The sequence below is a fragment of the Lepidochelys olivacea genome (genome assembly GCF_965140295.1).
Source record: "Lepidochelys olivacea isolate rLepOli2 genome assembly, chromosome: 4".
In the NCBI taxonomy this organism is placed as follows: domain Eukaryota; kingdom Metazoa; phylum Chordata; order Testudines; family Cheloniidae; genus Lepidochelys; species Lepidochelys olivacea.
Genome location: NC_140414.1, coordinates 754,928 through 775,108, shown reverse-complemented (window position 1 = coordinate 775,108; position 20,181 = coordinate 754,928). Strand labels below are relative to the sequence as shown.

At 46.1% G+C, this 20,181-nt stretch overlaps 1 protein-coding gene across 3 annotated transcripts in view; it reads left to right on the top strand.

Moving 5' to 3' along the window:
* The window catches only part of LOC311520005 (uncharacterized protein), a 37,856-nt gene extending 17,897 nt beyond the window's left edge, over positions 1-19,959 (top strand). For 2 of the 3 annotated variants that reach the window (XM_084627156.1, XM_084627158.1), the window contains 4 exons: positions 7,352-7,434; positions 10,846-10,972; positions 17,557-17,670; positions 18,035-19,959. In XM_084627156.1, the coding sequence (XP_084483282.1) occupies positions 7,352-7,434; positions 10,846-10,972; positions 17,557-17,670; positions 18,035-19,248 (1,538 nt within the window). In that variant the 3' untranslated portion in view covers positions 19,249-19,959. The remainder of the gene's footprint in view (positions 1-7,351; positions 7,435-10,845; positions 10,973-17,556; positions 17,671-18,034) is intronic. The other variant, XM_084627157.1, reaches the window with a different exon arrangement.
* Positions 19,960-20,181: the final 222 nt, after the last annotated feature.

Sequence of the window (20,181 nt, the reverse complement as noted above, 5' to 3'; positions counted from 1 at the left end):
TTTGAGGATCTTGGGTAGTAGATAGAATAACCCTGGTTGGGGCTCTAAGGGTATGTTGATTTGTTCCTGTGTTAGCGTAGGGAGTGTCCTGAGTAGATGGTGCAGTTTCTTAGTGTATTCCTCAGTGGGATCTGAGGAAAGTGGCCTGTAGAATTTGGTATTGGAGAGTTGTCTAGCAGCCTCCTTTTGGTAGTCAGATCTGTTCATGTGACAACAGCACCTCCTTTATCAGCCTCTTTGATTATAATGTCAGGGTTGTTTCTAACGCTGTGGATGGCATTGCATTCTGCACGACTTAGATTATGAGGCAAGCGGTGTTGTTTTTCCACAATTTCTGCCTGTGCACATCGACGGAAGCATTCTATGTATAGATCCAGACTATCATTTCGACCCTCAGGAGGAGTCCTTGTGGAGTTCTTCTTGTGCTGTTGGTGGGAGGGTATCTGTGTATCAGTGAGCTGTTCAGTGTTATCTTGAAAGTATTCTTTGAGTCGGAGACGGCGAAAGTAGGCTTTCAGATCACCGCAGAACTGTATCATGTTTGTGGGGGTGGCAGGGCAGAAAGAGAGTCCCTGAGATAGGACAGACTCTTCCGCCGGGCTGAGTGTGTAGCTGGATAGATTGACAATATTGCTGGGTGAGTTAGGGATACCACTGTTATGGCCCCATGCAGCAGGTAGGATTTTAGACAACTTACAGTCCTTTTTCCTTTGTAGAGAGGGGACGTGTGTAATGTAGATCTCCTGCCTTATTTTAATAAAGTCTGTTTGTATGGAAGGTTGGTTATTTATGAGAGTCTCCAGGTTGGAGAGCTCTTTTTGGATGTTTTCCTGTTTGCTGTATAGGATGCTGATCAGGTGGTTCCTCAGTTTCTTTGATAGAGTATGGCATAATCTCTCACTGTGGTCTGTGTGGTATGTAGATTTGGTATGATGTCCATCCGTTTGCTTTTGGAAAGAAAGATGATATCTGTCTGTACTTGTGCAAGTTTCTTCATGAGGTTGATGGATTTCCACTTCATACGGCTAAATGCAGTGCCTTGCATGGTGTCAAGTATCAGAGGGGTAGCCATGTTAGTCTCGATCTGTAAAAGCAGGAGAGAGTCCTGTGGCACCTTATAGATGGCTTAAGGTAAGAGAGACAAGGATTCTTTTAACAACATAATTCTTTTGGCGTGTTGTAGGTATCTGAAAACTGTGACCTTAATGATTTTTTTAAAAATATCCTGTTACTAATTAATACATGGTAGATAATTAAGCAGCATCCATGGTAAAGTTCTTCCAGTTTTATTTGTTTGGCCTTTCAATTAGAATTGGATTCCAGACAAGTGATTTCCATTAAGTTTTAGAATTTGTTTAGGGAGAGGTATTGGAAACCAGTAAGGCCTGATCTTTGCTATCTGATATTGTTCCGGCTTGACTCGGAAGTAGCAAAGCACTAGGTGTGGTGCTAGGTGTTTTGTAGGATGAAGCCCTTTTTTACAAGCTCTTTGAAGCAGGAATCTGTCTGCAAACTCCAAAGCCATGTGTTAATGTGCTCCAGGGCTTCTACTCTGAAGTTTTTGAGTTGGTGACACACACACACAATGTGAAAACAGGAGAACTTGGCCTGTTTCTACAGGGCTCTGTTGCACTTGCACAGCGTGGGTCCTAACCACTCATTTAAAATACCCATCACCAGCCAGCTGATGTTTTACTTCCCTTCATATTTTCAGTGTTGTCATTTGTTTGTTTGGGGTTTTGTTTGCTGTTTGTGTTGCTTTATTACTTATTTTTACTGTTCCGTGTGTGCAGTATTCATCCAATTAAGAATTGACATCCCATAGAAATGGTATAAGCCTGAGTGAATACCTTCTGCTCTCCTTTCCAGTATCAGACAATATTGTATTAACATTTGCAATGAGACCATGACTATTTCTAGTTGACTCATAGATTTGTTTAGTATCTTAAAGCTGGGCTGTGTGCGCAGATAATATGCACGCAAGAGGGATAGTTTGGGGAACTGCAAAAGTGGGTAGCATGCTAGTGTTTTGGCAGATGCTTCATTTTTTGAGAGCAGCTTTCCCTGAAGATTTAGTGGTCTATGGTAGGAGGAGGTTATTAAATTGGGCCTCTGGTGCATATTTTTAATACTTTTGCTTAATGCCCAAGACTGTGTTTTATTTCTATAGCTGTTTTCAGTAGGCCACATTTTGGTGTGTTTACTAGCTTGAGTTGTTAGAAAGGATGATAAAATACATGTACTCCAAGGGCAGTGTCAATTTTCTTTTTATTTGATTTCATATTAAATACACATCTTAAGCAGTGCACCTTGATAATTATCCCTTGTTTTAATATTCTTTCTTCTTCTTCCATACCTAGGAGCAGTTTAAAAAATATATATCATATCTAGGGTTTTTGTTTGTACTGGTGGCTCACATCCAACCATTACCTCAATATTGGTGGAGCACATAACAAAATTCATTCCGCACATGGATGGAAAAAATTAGAGGGAACATTGGTGACGACTCCCTCTTGGGTGGATGGGCCAGTCCTGGGGCCCATTACCTCTCAGTGATTGATTTTTCCATGCCAAGTCCATAAAGTAGATTTTCAATATAAATGCTTTGTTCCTTACAAACAACACATATGTTGACCTCTTAGTCATTATGAGTCTTAATCAGTAATGAGCTTTTTGTAAATGCCTCTGTCACAGAGTCACCGGGTCAATGCTCTGGAACTACTCTGTATGAAGCCAGTCAGGACTCTGGGGGTGCCTCCTCTCTCTGAGCAGACTGTCTCCAGGTCAGGAGCTTACACAGCTTCGACCTTCCTGAGTCTGACCTCGAAGCATTGAGCATCCCCTTCCACACCATGGGCTTCCTGCAGTGAGTCCACCAGGACGGGGCTCCTGGGGAAGCCAGAGAGCCCTACACCCCAACTCCGCAGTCAGGCGTGACTCTCAGCCAGCTGGTAAAACAGAAGGAACAGAGCTTGCTATCACAGAAATCAGTAAAAACAACAAGGAGTCCGGTCAAATAAATCTGTTAGTCTTTAAAGTACCACAGGACTCCTTGTTGTTTTTGTGGCTACAGACTAATACGGCTACCCCCTGATACTTGTCACAGAAATCAGTGACTTTCAGCCAAGTCCATCTTGGGAGTCCTCGGCCAGACGCCCTGGACTCCCCCTCTTCCAGTTCCCCCCATGCAGACTGCCCACTTCCAGCGACCAGACCCCCGACACCCCCCTGTTGCTCCTCCTCCGGCTCTTTGTCTTGCTTCCCAGGCAAAAGGTGTCACCTGGTCACACCCCTCTCCTGGGTCTCAGGTTACGTAAAGTGCAGGCAGGTGGGAAGCTTCACCTGCCCCGAGGGCCTCAGCAAAAATCAAGGACCCAATTCCCACCACAGAAGTATTGGTGCAGTTCACTGGGAAACTGAGGTACACACAGGATTAGTATAGGACAGTAAGACTCACATGCAACATAAGATGATTAATAAATCCCCACTTTATCACAGCCTCGCATGCTCTCCCCTATGGATAAATACCCTCCCAAGAGATGTTTGGTGTGATGGGTTTGTCAGGTCTCAGGTGAGAGCTGTTGGCAAAGACCAAGTGACCCTTTGCCAAGGGATCTCTGTGTCACTGTCTGCCCTCCGTAGGCCAGGGAGAAGACAACTTTCTGTCAATGGCCTTCAGGACGGGGGCTGAGTTCTCTGCAGTGCCCCTTGTCCCCTTTCCATTTCCCTTCTTAGTGTGCTGTCTGGGATGCTGTCCTGCTTCCTGCTCCCCAGGCCACCCCGTATCTACTCCATGTGCCAGACTTCTCGCAGCCCGCAGTGAGAGGCCATCCAGCCCATCAAACTGGTGCCAGAGTGCTGGGCCTCAGGCCTTCTGGGGTGCACCTCTGTGAGTCCAATTGACCCCTGCCCCGGGGTGCTACAGGGGCATGTCCTTGTAGTGTGTCAGGGCTCCACCCTCTGGCTGAGACCTTGGGGCATTTTCTTCCTCTCTTGGGTACCAGCAAAAGAGCTGACTGTCGGTAAATAAAGGAATGAAAGTAAAGAAACGGGGGGGGGGGGAAACTGTGGACAGATCCCATCAGGATATGGGCCCCTCTTACTTCTGAGGGCCCTGGGAGCATCTCAGTCGCCTTCAGAGTTTACTGGGTCTCCAGTGCAAGTTTCAGCCTGCTCCCCCTTCGAGCTCCGGAGATCTCCACCCTCCCTCAGTGAAGGCCAGAGCCCTGAATGCTGCCAGCCCTTTCTTTGGGGCTGGAGATGCTCCGCAGACTGTTGCCTTCCCAGGGTTGTCCCCCTCTGAGTAGGTCTCTCCTGTTAACTCCTGCTCCAGTCCTGGAGGAGCTGGGCCAGTCCAGCCTAAAGCAGCAGTTTAACCCCTTCTGTGCCAGTGTGGGGTTTATATAGCCCTTCACAGGCACCCAGGCCTAGGGAATGGCCCCCTATCAACCCCATGCCTGATGTGATGGGGTGACTCACTGGCAGCATTGCCTTTGAGGGTGCTGCTCCCTCCTGCTCCCACTCCCACTCCCTCCCCTCCCCCTTTACTGCCACCACAATGCCTGTCACCTTCATTTCCTGAGGGGTGACCCCCAGAAGGTGTGTTTTGGTATCCCTTTCCCTTCCCCCCCCCCAGGATCCGTTGTGCACTCTCACTCACCTGTGTCTCAGGAGATAAGGCGGGTCATGAGGTGTGGGTGATGCTATGCTGGAGATCCATCATCACTGAGGGAGTGGCAGCCTTGACCCTTCTTGAAGGTTGCCAGGATGCTGATATGCACTGGAGGAGAACTGGGGCTTGACTGAGTCCATGGACCATTTGGCCCACAGGGTGCCACTGTAAAGCCTGCTCTGCATGGCTGCCAATTGCTGCTAGTGGCGTTGCGCCCGTAAGTCTCTGTAACGCTGTCTTCAGTGACTCAAGAGCATGAGCACCAGCCTCAGGCAGATTGGTAAGAAGCAGGGCACAAACCCCAAATTGGTTTTGAGGTCGATATGTAGATTTCCACCGCCCACCTGGGCCACAATGACTGGTTTTCTCAATATAAAAGCTAGGGCTGGCGTTAGGGGGTAGCAAGCAGGGCAACTGTGTGAGGCCCCATGCCACAGGAGCCCCCACAAAGCTACATTGCTTAGACTTTGGCTTCAGCCCCGGGTGGTGGGGCTAAGGACCATGGACTTCAGCCCCATGCACTGGGACTTCAACTTTCTGCTCTCGACCGCAGCAAGTCTAATGCTGGCCTTGCTTGGCAGCCTCCCTGAAACCTGCTCATGGCCTCTCAGGGGGCCCCAGACTCCTGGTTAAGAACCACTGCCTTACACCACGAATCACAGCAATGTTCAGGTTACTGCCAGTCCCAAAGGATCAGTCACTTATTTAGGTCAGTTGAATCTTAGACATCACAACCAAGACAACACTTGTATCCAGTCGTGTAATAACCTGTATTAAAATTAATTTAAAAGGAAACGAGTTGTTTACAAAGTTAAAGCAGGTCATCATAGAGATGTAGAAGAGTTACAGTTTAAATTTCAAAAGGTAATAGAAGCTTCTATAATAAGCAAGCTCTACATATCCTTTAGGACTAACCTAGGCTAAGCAATGCAACTAGTCAGATATGAACCCAGGTAGCGGCTCACAAGCATTCAATAACGTCTAAACACATTCTTATAATTCTCATACCTGTTTTAACAATACTAACACAAGTGAGCCAGACTGATTCCAGCTCTGCGTTTGTCCATGTTCAATTAAGATATGGGGACTTTGTGCAAGAGCTAACACCTCATCTGCCAGTGTCACGGGCAGGGATGGTGTTTCTAGCCTCTGTTTGCCAGAAGCTGGGAATGGGTGACAGGGGATGGATCACTTGATGATTACCTGTTCCGTTCATTCCCTCTGAAGCACCTGGCATTGGCCACTGACCTAGATGGACCATTGATCTGACACAGTGGGCTGTTCTTATGTTCACAGTCTCTATCAGGAGTATCTACTCATTTGGTCTCACTGGGGAGCCACAGAAGGAAACAAGGTGTGCTGAGGCAAGAAGGCCCAGTCTCAGAGCCCCCGGGCTCACTCTTGCCAAAAGCTAAAGCTAGGCCCAGCCCATGAAAGGGGGCACTCCAAGAAGAGACTGTATAAATGCTGGAGCATCAAACAACTATGTAAACTTAAGACAGCTGCCTTGGAGAAAATGACAGGGAGAATCCCACAAAGTGACCCCTTGGATTCCATTCTTCTCTGGCCTTTAGTTCACAGAATGATGGAACTGGAAGGGACCTTCAGAGGTCATCTAGTCCAGTCCCCTGCACTCAAGGCAATTATTATCTAGACCATCCCTGACAGGTCTTTGTCCAGCCTGCTCTTAAAAATCCCCAATGATGGAGATTCCACAGCCTCCATAGGCAATTTATTCCAGTGCTTAAACATTCTGAGAGGAAGTTTTTCCTAATGTTCAACCTAAACCGCCCTTGCTGCAAGTTAAGCCCATTGCTTCTTGTCCTATCCTCAGAGGTTAAGAAGAACAATTTTTCTTCCTCCTCCTTGTAACCTTTTATGTACTTGAAAACTGTGATCATGTCCCCTCTGTCTTCTCTTCTCCAGACTAAACAAATGCAATTTTTTCAATCTTCCCTCATAGGTCATGTTTTTTAGACCTTTAATCATTTTTGTTGCTCTTCTCTGGACTTTCTCCAATTTGTCTATTTCTTTCCTGAAATGTGGCACCCAGAACTGGACACAATACTCCAGTTGAGGCCTAAGCCGTGAGGAGAAGAGCAGAAGAATTACTTCTCATGTCTTGCTTACAATACTCCTGCTAATACATCCCAGAATGATGATTCCTTTTTTTGCAACAGTGTTATACTGTTGACTTATATTTAGCTTGTGATCCACTATGACCTCCAGATCCCTTTCTGCAGTACTCCTTCCTAGGCAGTCATTTCCCATTTTGTATGTGTGCAACTGATTGTTCCTTCCGAAGTGGAGTACTTAGCATTTGTCCTTATTGAATTTCATCCTCTTTACTTCAGACCATTTCTCCAGTTTTTCCAGATCATTTTGAATTTCAATCCTATCCTCCAAAGCACTTGCAACCCCTCCCAGCTTGGTATTGTCCGCAAACTTGATAAGTGTAACAGAGAGACTCTGTTACTGGGAGGGTTTCACTCTGTCTCAGAGGGTTACACCCTGGTGGGAGGGGGCTAGACCTGTACTGGAATAAGGTCACTCTGTGCTTCACAGTTTGGCAGAACCTAGGATGTCCATTAGCAGGGAAAAATCCTGGGGGGAGTCGGCATGTGGAATGGATGAAAACCCCATCTAAATTCTCTCACATTGTCCTTCTCTTCCTGTCAGGCTACAGAATAACATCTACGTTTTGCTCCAGATCATCCCATTCTCCCAGAGGGAAGGAAATGGCTACAATGGAGCTGTCTCAGGTAAGAGATTATCAGGTTGCTGGTGGTGGGTTCTGCTTGGAGGGAGAGGAGCAGTACAAGCATAGGAAGGTGGTAGCTGCTAGAGATGGTGGGAGGCAGGAAATATCTAGGGTGGAGAAAGGGAGGGGACAGGATGTGACAAACCTGCTGAGACTTGTGTAATTTAGGATATAATGGGTTGTCACCCCCGGGGTGCAGTCTGGGGGGCTTCTGGGAACCGCTGTGCCCTCTAACCCTCAAGCTGGGCTGGTCCTTCTCACACTGCTTTGCTGGAGATTCAGCCAGCCTCTCCAGGGCCTGTTAACACAAAAAACTACAGCAGGTGGCGCCATACACCCAACTCAGCTACCTGAGTGCTTTACCTAAACCACTCAAGGACAGATAGAAGACAACAGCCCATTTTCCAGCTCCCCAACCTTTCACACTTGCTGTAGTATAAATCCAGAATTATACCATCGTATAGTGCACAGGGATCTCTATAATGTAAGCTCATTAATATAGTTTGCCTTCCCCTTGATATGGGAAAGATATGCACAACAAGCTTGTGCTAACCAAGCTGAGATTTTCCCCAGACAATTCACTCAAAATATTTAACACTGGTTAAGATAAAGCATTAAACAAGTTTATTAACTGCAGAAAGATAGATTTTAAGTGATTATTGCTAGAAGAAAAAAGGAGCAGGTTGACCCAGAGGCGGATATGAGTACAAGCTTCTTTATTGTGATACTTGTTCCCCTCGACCCAATTGTCGAGTAAGCACTGCATTCGTTACATCACACTCCTTTTATCTAAGTTAGTATGTACACGCCTACATCCATTACAACACCCCAAAACCCCTTATTAAGTAATAGAAACACCCATACTGTTAGTATATCTGCCCCTATTGCTATTATTCACAGCATTAGGCATGTCATAGAGGCATTTTTACCTTGAAAATGCAGTTCTTTGCAATAATGTGTTGCTACAAATTTCCCTAATCAGCCGTTCTCAGGGGAGGGAGGAAGGGGCCATAAGTCAGGGCTTGTTTATGTATCTGGGAAAGGAAGGGAGGGGGAAATAACATTTCTTTTATCTTTTTCACACAGAGGACGTTCATTCCGACAACTTCATTTCTCATGCAGCTGCATCCTTATCAATTCTTACAAGCAACAGGGAAAGGAAAATTATGGCAACTTATTTATTTATTACTTACTTAATTATTTATTTAAGCAAAGAATTACTGCTTGCTTATCCCTTTGTCCCCTAATGCCATGTCAGCACGTTAGCAGCTTCCCAGCTCTTTTACTTAACCCTTAACATATCCCAACAATTATAAGAGATAGCAAGCAGATCAAAGCAGATTACTTAGGAAATAACCAAAAACTCAGACTAAGCCTTACACGCTAGATGGATAGAATTTGAGTTAGCAATGTCTCACCCTGACTGATGATACAAGCAGTCCAGCAAGTTTCCATCCAAGGTTGGATATTAGGAAAAACTTTTTCACTAGGAGGGTGGTGAAACACTGGAATGCGTTACCTAGGGAGGTGGTAGAATCTCCTTCCTTAGAAGTTTTTAAGGTCAGGCTTGACAAAGCCCTGGCTGGGATGATTTAATTGGGGATGGGTCCTGCTTTTGAGCAGGGAGTTGGACTAGATGACCTTCTGAGGTCCCTTCCAACCCTGATATTCTATGATTCATACACAAGCTAGAAATCCTTCTACCCTGGCACCAGCACTTCCCCCAGTTCAGTCTTTGTTTCTCAGGTGTTTCCAGGAGTTCTCTTGTGTGGGGAATGAGGCCATGAGATGATGTCACACCCCACCTTATGTAGCTTTTCCACATGGCGGGAACCCTTTGTTCCAAACTCAGTTCCCAGTTCAGTTTGTGGAAAAATACAGGTAGCAAAATGGAGTTCATTGTCATGTGGTCTGGTCACATGCTGTAGCATGCCCTGCTGAGTGCTAAGCTCTTCCACGGTCCATTGTCTTTGTTGATGAGCCATCAGCACTGTCTGGCTTCTTCATTGTTGTACCTGAAAGGCTAGTTGTGAGTGTTACCCAGAGTAAGCACATTTGAAATGCAGATACATAGTCAATATCCATAACTTCAGTACAAACATGATCTATGCAAAAAATAGGATAATCATATTCAGCAAATTATAACTTTTCCAATGACACAGCACATGATGCATCTTGCACAAATTGCATCATAATTATGTCCCAATCATATTATAATCCTATCACTTTGCTGAATATGGGGTGTAGTGTCCGATAGGGCCTAATTTCAAGGCACAATTTTTAATCTATTTAATGAATGCCGTGTTTATTTAGTATCATTCTAGTTTTCTAGTCAAAATATTGTGCTGAACCAGGTCATATGCCTTACAGAATTCTAGGTATATTACATCAATACTATTTATTGCAACCAGACTTTTGATCTCATCCAATAAGGATATCCAGTTAGTTTGATAAGATCTGTTTTCTCTAAACCTTTGTTCATGGGTACTAATTATATTACTCTCCTTTAATTCTTTATTAATAAAATCCAGTATCAGCTGCTCCATTATGTTGTCCAGTATCGATGTCAGACTGACACTCCTGTAGTTAACTGGGTCATCTCTTTTACACCTTCTAAATATTGGCACAGCATTATCTTTATTCCAGTCTTCTGGAATTTCCCCAGTGTTCCAAGTTCTAATTAAAATCAACATTAACAGTCGACCTTTTAAAACTCTTGGATACCAGTTATCTGGACATGCTCATTTAAACATGTCTAGCTTTAATAGCTGCTGTTTCACGTCCTCGTGAGTTCTTGTTGGAATGGAAAGAGTGTCGTTGTCATCAACATCTTATGATATGAGTACATCATCTGTTTTTCTCCAAATCTAGGAGGGAAATATTTATTGAACACTTTTACCTCTTCTGTATTATTTTTGATAATTCTGCCATTTCCACCTAGTAATTTACCACTACCATTGTTAGGATTAATTTTGTACTTAATATACTTTTAAAAACTTCCTTCTTATTTTCATTGATTGGTTATTGATAGCTTCCCTTATCAATTTTCTACAATTCTGACCTCACTTATATTCTTTACTATTGACTTCCTCTTTCTTCCATATATTTTATTTGGCGTGTGTTAGGATTCCTACCAGAGAGCCACCAGCAGGGTCCAGAGACAGCCCCATCTCCTATATCAAGCTCTGGCTAGTAGGTATGTGATAAATGTGAAGACCCTGCCTCCGTCTGTCAGCTGGAAGACACACAGGTTCTCTCTTTCTACCCTCCGATGCCTCCAGGCTGCTCTAAGCAAAGTGGGATGGAACTCTGTGCCTCGTGGAGCTTCCATTTACCTGGTGCTGCTGTTCCGTGAATAATGGGGTTGTGACTGGGGCAGCAGATACTGAACTTTGGACTCTTGCTCTTTCAGGGGCCAGTGACTTTCGAGGAGGTGGCTGTGTATTTCACCAGGGAAGAGGAGGCTCTGCTCGACCCCACTCAGAGAGCCCTTTACAGGGATGTCATGCAGGAGAACTATGAGACGGTGGTCTTTCTGGGTAAGGAGTCCTGTCCCCTCCGTTATTAGAAGCTGTGGGGTCTTTAAAGAACCTGAGTAGTAATAACTTTATACCTTCATTTGTCATACATGTTTCCTTGCCCCCCCTTTTTTTTCCTTATCTCCCACCCACTAGAATAATTTTTGGACATGTGCCTTTTTGGTGCCGTCAGTTATTTTAAAATTGCATTTAATATATCCTTATTTGATACATTCATAACTACAACTTTCATGCCTTTTCCTCATTTTAAGAGGAAAATATGCCACCTGTAGAATTCTAAATTGAGTAAATAGGTCGATGACTGATGCATGGCTTGTGTGACCGTCAGATGAGCTCCTCTTTTGATAGGAGAGCGCATAATGTTGCCATTCAGGACCCCACAGGTGAAGGGGAGGAGAAGTGGGGGAGTAGATAATTCTGGGGTTCCAGGAAATGGCGAGGGTGTGTGCAGAGTTACAGCTAAGAAGCAGCAGGGAGGGAAGAGGTAGTGAGAGACAAGACGGGAACACAAGAAGCTCCCAAGGTGCTGGGAGGTGGTGATGGCTGAGAGGGAGGGGAGTGTGGACGAAGGGAACCCAGGAAGTGGGCTGCATGGGTCAGTGGGAAGGAGGAGATGTTTTGGGATCTAGAGCTGTGGGGGATCCCAGACTTTTAACTCCAAATCCCTACCCAAGTCTTGTTGCTTTAGAGCCTTTGCTCATTTTATTTCTGTTGGTTTCACTTCTTTTTACATTTTTTCCCCCCAAATATTATTATTTTAACTCCTGACCTCCCTCTCCCACTCATTACCCCCCTCCCCATATAACCTCCCCATCTCTATGCACAGCGACCCTGGCCACCATTCCTGAGTCCTTGCTGCACTCCTCCCTCCCATAGCAGTGCCATTACCCAGGCACAAATGGGCACTGTTTACACCTCTAAACCCTGGTGTACGCTACGAGTTTAGGTCGAATTTAGCAGCGTTAGATCGATTTAACCCTGCACACGTCCACACAACAAAGCCATTTTTGTCAACTTAAAGGGCTCTTAAAATTGTTTTCTGTACTCCTCCCCGACAAGGGAATTAGCACTGAAATAAACATTGCTGGGTTGAATTTGGGGTAGTGTGGATGCAATTCGACAGTATTGGCCTTTGGGAGCTATCCCAGAGCTCTATTGTGACCGCTCTGGACAGCTCTTTCAACTCAGACGCACTAGCCAGGTACACAGGAAAAGCACCGGGAACTTTTGAATTTCATTTCCTGTTTGGCCAGCGTATCATGGTGTGACCATGCAGAACTCATCAGCAGAAGTGACCATGCAGTCCCAGAATCGCAAAAGAGCTCCAGCTTGGACCGAACCGGAGGTACTGGATCTGATCGCTGTGTGGGGAGACGAATCCGAGCTATCAGAACTCCGTTCCAAAAGACAAAATGCCAAAATATTTGAAAAAATCTTGACGGGCATGAAGGACAGAGGCTATAACAGGGACCTGCAGCAGTGCTGCATGAAACTTAAGGAGCTCAGGCAAGGCTACCAAAGAGGCAAATGGCTGCTCCGGGTCAGAACCCCAGACATGCCGCTTCCATGATGAGCTGCATGCAATTCTAAGTGGTGCCCCTACCACTACCCCACCCCTGTACTTGGACTCCTGCAAGGGGGGAGTCTCATGCAACAGGGATGAGGATTTTGGAGACAAGGAAGATGATGATGATGAGGCGGAGGATGAAATCTTTCTCCCCGACAGCCGGGAACTGTTTATCACCCTGGATCCAATACCCTCCCAACGTGGGCTCCCAGACCTTGAAGGCAGAGAAGGCACCTCTGGTGAGTGTACCATATAATAGATGGTTTAAAAGCAAACGTGTTTAATGATTAATTTTCCCTGAAGATTTGGGATGCATTTGCGGCCAGTACAGCTCCTGGAAAAGTCTGTTAACGTGTCTGGGGATGGAGCAGAAATCCTCCAGGGACATCTCAGTGAAGCTCTCCTGGATGTATTCCCAAAGCCTTTGCAAAAGTTTTCTGGGGAGGGCAGCCTTATTCTGTTCTCCATGGTAGGACACTTTACCACACCAGGCCAGTAGCACGTAGTCTGGATTAATTGCGTAACAAACCATGGCAGCATATGGTCCCGGTGTTTTCTGGCTTTCAAGCAACATCCGTTCTTTATCTCTCTCTGTTATCCTCAGGAGAGTGATATCATTCATGGTCACCTGGTAGAATTAGGGGAATTTTATTCAGGGGACAGTCAGAGGTGGCCGTTCCTGCTGGGCTGTTTGCCTGTGGCTGAAAAGAAATCATCCCCGCTTTTAGCCACGTGGTGGGCGGGGGCCCATTCACACTGAGCTGTTTGCATTTGGCTGGCAGAGATCTTCCCTGATACTAGTCACACAGTGGGAAGAGGGGTGAAGCGATCATCCCAGAGAATTGGATGAGGGGAATTAGTTGGGTTTGTGCTGCACATTAACCCGAAAACCGCAGCCCCTCCTTTTAAGTGACTAATCCAATGGGCGCTTGGTATGGGAAAGGAGGGTGCTGCTGTTTGAAACCATTCACCGTGAAAGTGTCTACCCATTGTTCTCTAAAATGTCTTTTTAAATACTACTCTCCCTTTTCTTTCTCCTGCAGCTGCAAATGTTTCAATGCTCCCCCTATCATCTCCATCCCAGAGGCTAGCACAGATAAGAAGGCGAAAAAAATGCACTCGCGATGAAATGTTCTCTGAGCTTATGCAGTCCTTCCGCACTGAAAGAGCTCAGCAGCATGCCTGGAGGCAGACACTGGCAGAGTCCAGGAAAGCAGAAAATGAACTTGAGGAGAGGTGGCGAGACAAAGATGATAGGTGGCAGCAGCATGATGAGAGGATGCAGAAGGCAATGCTGAGGCTACTGGAGGATCAAACTGATATGCTCTGGTGTGTGGCTGAGCTGCAGGAAAGGCAGCAGGAGCACAGACCGCCGCTGCAGCCGCTGTGTAACTGCCTGCCCTCCTCCCCAAGTACCATAGCCTCCTCACCCAGAAGCCCAAGAACGCGGGGGGAGCCCTCCGGGCACCCAACCACTCCACCTCAGAGGACTGCCCAAGCAACAGAAAGCTGGCATTCAATAAGTTTTGAAGTGCAGTGTGGCCTTGTTCGTCCCTCCTCCCCTTCTCCACCACCCCACCCTGTGCTTCCCTCCTCCCCCACCCCTCCCAGGCTACCTTGGCAGTTATCCCCCTATTTGTGTGACAAATTAATAAACAATGCATGAATTGAAACAACAATGACTTTATTGCCTCTGCAAGCAGTGATTGAAGGGGGGAGGGGAGGGCGTTTGGCTTACAGAGAAGTAGAGTGAACCAAGGGGGCGGGTTTTCATCAAGGAGAAACAAACAGAACTGCCACACCATCGCCTGGTCAGCCATGAAAGTGGTTTTCAAAGCTTCTCTGATGTGCAGCACACCCTGCTGTGCTCTTCTAACCGCCCTGGTGTCTGGCTGTGCATAATCAGCAGCCAAGCGATTTGCCTCAACCTCCCACCCCACCATAAACGTCTCCCACTTACTCTCACAGAGATTGTGGAGCACACAGCAATCAGTAATAACAATGGGAATATTGGTTTCGCTGAGGTCTAACCAAGTCAGTAAACTGCGCCAGCAAGCTTTTAAACATCCAAATGCACATTCTACCATCATTCTGCACTTGCTCAGCCTATAGTTGAACAGCTCCTGACTACTGTCCAGGCTGCCTGTGTATGGCTTCATGAGCCATGGCATTAAGAGGTAGGCTGGGTCCCCAAGGATAAATATAGGCATTTGAACATCCCTAGTGGTTATTTTCTGGTCTGGGAATTAAGTCCCTTCCTGCAGCTATTCAAACAGACCAGAGTTCCTGAAGATGCGAGCATCCAGGCTCCTTTGATCTTCGAGCCTGTCCCTCCTGAGGTTGCATGGCCCAGTTCTTGTTTCTTACATTCTCCTTTTCCAGAAGAATTAGAGGCTGTTGCTCCTGAATTTTAGTGTTTAATTCCCAAACCTTCTCCACACACTGGGGGAGTTTAATTCTCCCTCCCATTGCACATGAGTCATTAGATTTCCTAATTCCCCAAAATGTGCTTTTGCGATATCACAGTTCTGGGGTAGCTAAGTCTTTGACCTGCCTCCATGCTCTGCTCAAGGAATGCCCTCTCCGGTATCAGAACTCTACCCAGCCCCTCTCTATGAGTAGGGACCCACATGCCTCTCCTTTTTGGCCAGGGTTTGAGGATTGCAGCTTGTCCTCCACTGTGTTCACTGGACTAATGTCCAGTTCCTGTGCTTTCCTTTCTCTCCAAGGGCTGTGAGCAGTGTGTGTGTGTGTGTGTGTGAGTGAGAGAGAGAGGTGGGAATTTTGGTGATACTTCTATGATGCCAGTATGCACCTCAGTTTCCTTCTGTGTTTGGTATTGCTATGATTATAAAGAGCAGGAGGCATGAGGTGTTTTGTCACATAGCTGTCATGGGGTGATATGAATGGGTCATTAAGGACAGGCTGGGACTAACCTACGTCAATGGAATACCCGACAGAGACAAGGGAATAATTGTCACCTGTCCATGGGAGGATCTCCACTTGGCTAAGTGAAGCATACATGGACTCATTATGTTATTGGGAGCAGGAAGAACTAGGCTCGCAGACGCAAGGAGCTCTACCGGAGCAAAGACAAATGGACAGGCAAAGTGAAAGGAAACAAAACTGTTTTCAACAGCAGTGTGGCTCAAGAGCATGGGCCAATATGGACTATATTGTCTTCTTTGCTTCTCTGTCCTCATCTAAGGACTTTCTAATGCTGTGTTTCGGCTGACTAATAAACCCTGCTATGTTTTAAAAGTCTGCCCAGTGTGACAGCAAAAGCTTGCTGAGGTGCACTGAAGCATGAATGAGGAACAGTCTCTGAAGAGGAGTGTCGTTCAGCTGGGCCTGCTGGCAGAGTTCACGGGTTGAAATACGAGTGTTGAAACCAGAGGCTCAGTCTCAGGTGTTGAAGCTACATGGCCTATCCTTGTGAAAGAGTGGGACCCCTTGGGGGTCTAGTGCACTCAAGAGGCACCTCCCAAGGACTGTTTAAAAGCCTGGGCATTGCATGGATGCTATGCATCTATGACAGTGGGCCAGAGGTTAAGCCTTATGGGGAAAAGATATAAAACAAGAAAAGGATCTAAATGCATATTTACCATCACCCCCTCATCAGTCCTCGTGGGAAACACTTTGGAACTGATCAGGGAATTACAACCTTCCTCTAAGGCTTACCTCTTGGTTATCCGGTCACATCAGTTTTGTTAGAGGGCTTTCCCTTCACCCTCCCACTTCCCTGGTTCTCGTCACGCAGACCACAAGCAACGTAAGACCAGAAGTCCGAAGGGCAGATAATGCGATGTTTATTGGGGTTCATTTACAAGCAAGCATAGTCCGAAGCCGTTCACACCAGTCGGCTTATCGCTATACGCACATAATCTGTTCCCCAGTGTTCCATTCCCAGCTCTGACGCAGCAGAGCATATACCCCGCGTCCCTCTTCCCAGCTCTGATGCAGCAGAGCATTTCCCCCACGTCCACCTTCCCAGCTCTGCTGCCGCAGAGTATTGCCTGCGTCCCTGTTCCCGTTCCCCCCGTTAATAAACCTGATTCTAATTTCCCTTCCCCCTCCTGTTTGACCCCAGTTTATATAGTCGTATTCTCAGCTATGCCTTAACCAATCAGTTTACTGAAATATAACTAACCAATCCTAACATATTGTGACATAATTCTCTAACCTATTATATCCTATTACCCTAATTAACTTACACCTAGCAAAATTAATTATATAGGAGACAAACAGAGAACCAGACAGATTAACAATAGAAAAGTGGTGGTCATAAAGACAAAACAATACAGAAATGAGGGTACTACAACCATTGATGAGTGATTTCTTTCCAGATAGGATGCTATCAAACTAAATTTTCTTTAAGTGACTTAAGATCTATTTCTTTATCTGGTGGTGATGGGCACTATCTGGACAGGATCGTCTTCCTAACAACCCAATACCACCTTATTTCATTGTGACTGGTTTGGGCTGTGACGATGCGACCATACGCTTCCCAGCTTATGGCTGCCCCCGCTGCTTAGCGGAAGAACAAGGCCTCAGTCTATCCTAGTGAGAGAAGGCCCATACACAGGCAGACTGAGATTTTGATTCTTTGTTTTTATATCCCTGTAACTAGCTAAGTGATAAAAATACACCTAAGTTCTTAAAGTATAGGCTTTACAAGCAGGCCTGAATATCTATATTCTCACAGAGGGTTCTACCCCTTCCCCCATTTTTGTGTTTGTCTTGTCTATTGAGATAGTAAATTGTTCAGGGCATGGGCCATCTACTATTCTGTGTTTGTACTTGTCCTAGCACAATGGGGACCCACTGTTAGTTGGTCCTTAGGCATTAAGGTAATGGATATGATTTAGAATAATAATAACTCCTGGGTTGAGCTAAGGAAGCTGGCCTTGGGATGTTACTGCTTAAAAATGAGCTGGGCTTAAAATCATGGAATATTCCTTGTGACAAGTATCCCACAAATTCCACTGATCTCCCTTGTTTTCTTTGCCTTGAGCAGGGTTTCCAGTTTCCAAACCTGATGTGATCTCGCAGCTGGAACGAGGGGAAGAGCCGTGGGTCCCAGACCTCCAGGGCTCTGAGAAAGAAGTGTTCCCAAGAGCTGCTTGCACAGGTGAGGAATTGGTTAAAGCAATTCAAAAACTATCCATGAACACAGGAAGCATTTGGGATGCCCTATAAAAACCTTGTGAGCTCTCCAAGTTCAGGATTGTTCCCTGCAGATGTGGAATCATTAGGCGGATGTCACTCATGGCTTCCCACCTATCCTGAGTGAAAACTGGCAGCAGGTCCCTCCCCGATCTCACTTTCCCCTGAGTGTTCTGGTGAGATGGGGACCAAAACTGATCCCTTCCTCTCTCCTTTGGGGAAAGGTTTGGGGAAAATCAGCTCCTGATAGGTTTGATCTCTCCCACACATATTTTAGTTCATCCCTTTTTCCATTCCTGTCTCTGAGATTTCCTTTCTCTGTGGCGCAGGGAGTGACCTATGTCTGGATTCTCTCTGTCTCCCATCAGGTGATGGGATGGTGAGTGAGAATGAGGAGGAAAAACCCCAGCAGGAAGATGCTGAACAAGTAGAACCACATGGGATGTTATCAGGAAGATCCAAAGGGCACGTTTCTGGGAGTTGTGCACTCCCAGAAAAAGCAAACACCTGTGAGACTCAGCAGAGGCCAGAGGAAAACTTCAGTAGCCTCTCAGACCTTATTAGACATGAGAGAATCAACTTGGAAGAGACACGCTACTCATGTCGTGAGTGTGGGAAAAGCTTCAATGGGAGCTCAGACCTTTACACACATCAGGGAATCCACAGAGGAGACAGACCCTACATATGCTCTGAGTGTGGGAAACGCTTCAATCGGAGCTCACACCTTATCACACATCAGACAATCCACACGGGTGAGAAACCTTATGGATGCTCTGAGTGTGGGAAACGCTTCAGTCGGAGCTCATACCTCATCACACATAGGAGAATCCACACGGGTGAGAAACCTTATGGATGCTGTGAGTGTGGGAAACGCTTCAGTTGGAGCTATGCCCTCATCGCACATCAGCGAATCCACACAGGAGAGACGCCCTTCACTTGCTCTGAGTGTGGGAAAAGCTTTAATCGGCACTCACAGCTTACCACACATCGTAGAATCCACACAGGAGAGAAACCCTACATGTGCTCTGAGTGCGGGAAATGCTTCAGTCGGAGGTCTGCCCTTATCACACATCGTAGAATCCACACAGGAGAGACGCCATACACATGCTCTGAGTGCGGGAAAAGCTTCAATCAGAGCTCAAACCTTATCACACATCGTAGAATCCACACAGGAGAGACGCCATACACGTGCTCTGAGTGCGGGAAAAGCTTTAATCGGCACTCACAGCTTATCACACATCGTAGAATCCACACAGGAGAGATGCCCTACACATGCTCTGAGTGCGGGAAAAGCTTCAAACAGAGCTCTACCCTGAGCAGGCATCAGAGAATCCATACAGGAGAGAGACCCTACACATGCTCTGAGTGCGGGAAGAACTTCATTGAGCGCTCAGACCTTGTTAGACATCATAGAATCCACAGTGGAGAGAGACCCAACACATGCTCTGCGTGTGGGAAAATCTTCAATCAGAGGTCATTCCCTATTAGACAAGAGAGAATCCACATGGGAGAGAACTGTAAGAAATGCCTTGATTTGGGCTGACCAAAGATTTGTGTTTAAAAAAGTCACATTGCTAATTCCAATATGTAATGTTATTGACATAAGCCGGGACCGTACAGATCATTGTTGCAACCAAGGTCCTGTAGTAGCATCAAATCTTATATAAAGGGGGTCAAATGAGGTGTCTAAGACAAGGTTATGGTTTGCTGGTTATGATTAAGCTATCTGTATATGTGTATAATTTTTGTAGTTGAAGTTATGAATATTGGTTCTATACTGTCTGTATTTCAAACGTATGTTATGCTTCTCGGTGACACCCCAGACAAGTTGGTGTCAGCTCTGCCTAGCCTGCTTGATGGCCCATTAAGGACCATCAGCGACACAAGTGACCCATTGAGAGAAGGCAGACACGCCTTGCATCTCAGCAAGGTGTGCAGGGACCTGCCTCTGGACAGAACTCTGAGGTGTTTCCAGGCCGTGTGATGGGCAGCTTGTCTTTGGGACAAAGAGAGAGACCACATGGCAAGAGACTGTAAAAAGCTGCTCAAGCTCCTCCATCTTGTCTTCAGTCCTGCTTCTTACCTCTGGAGGGACTTTGCTGCACTAAAGCTTTGAACCAAGGACTGAAAGACCCATCCCAGCTGGGGATGTTCTCCAGAGACTGGATTTGAACCTGGAGTTCATTCTATCACTGCTACAAGCCTGACCCAAGAACTTTGCCATCACTGTATGTAATTGATTCCATTTAACCAATTCTAGCTCTCATCTGTATCTTTTTCCTTTTATGAATAACCCTTTAGATTTTAGATTCTAAAGGATTGGCAACAGCATGATTTGTGGGTAAGATCTGATTTGGATATTGACCTGGGTCTGGGGCTTGGTCCTTTGGGATCGAGAGAACCTTTTTTCTTTTACTGGGGTCTTGGTTTTCATAACCATTCGTTGCCATAACAAGTGGCATTGGTGGAGATACTG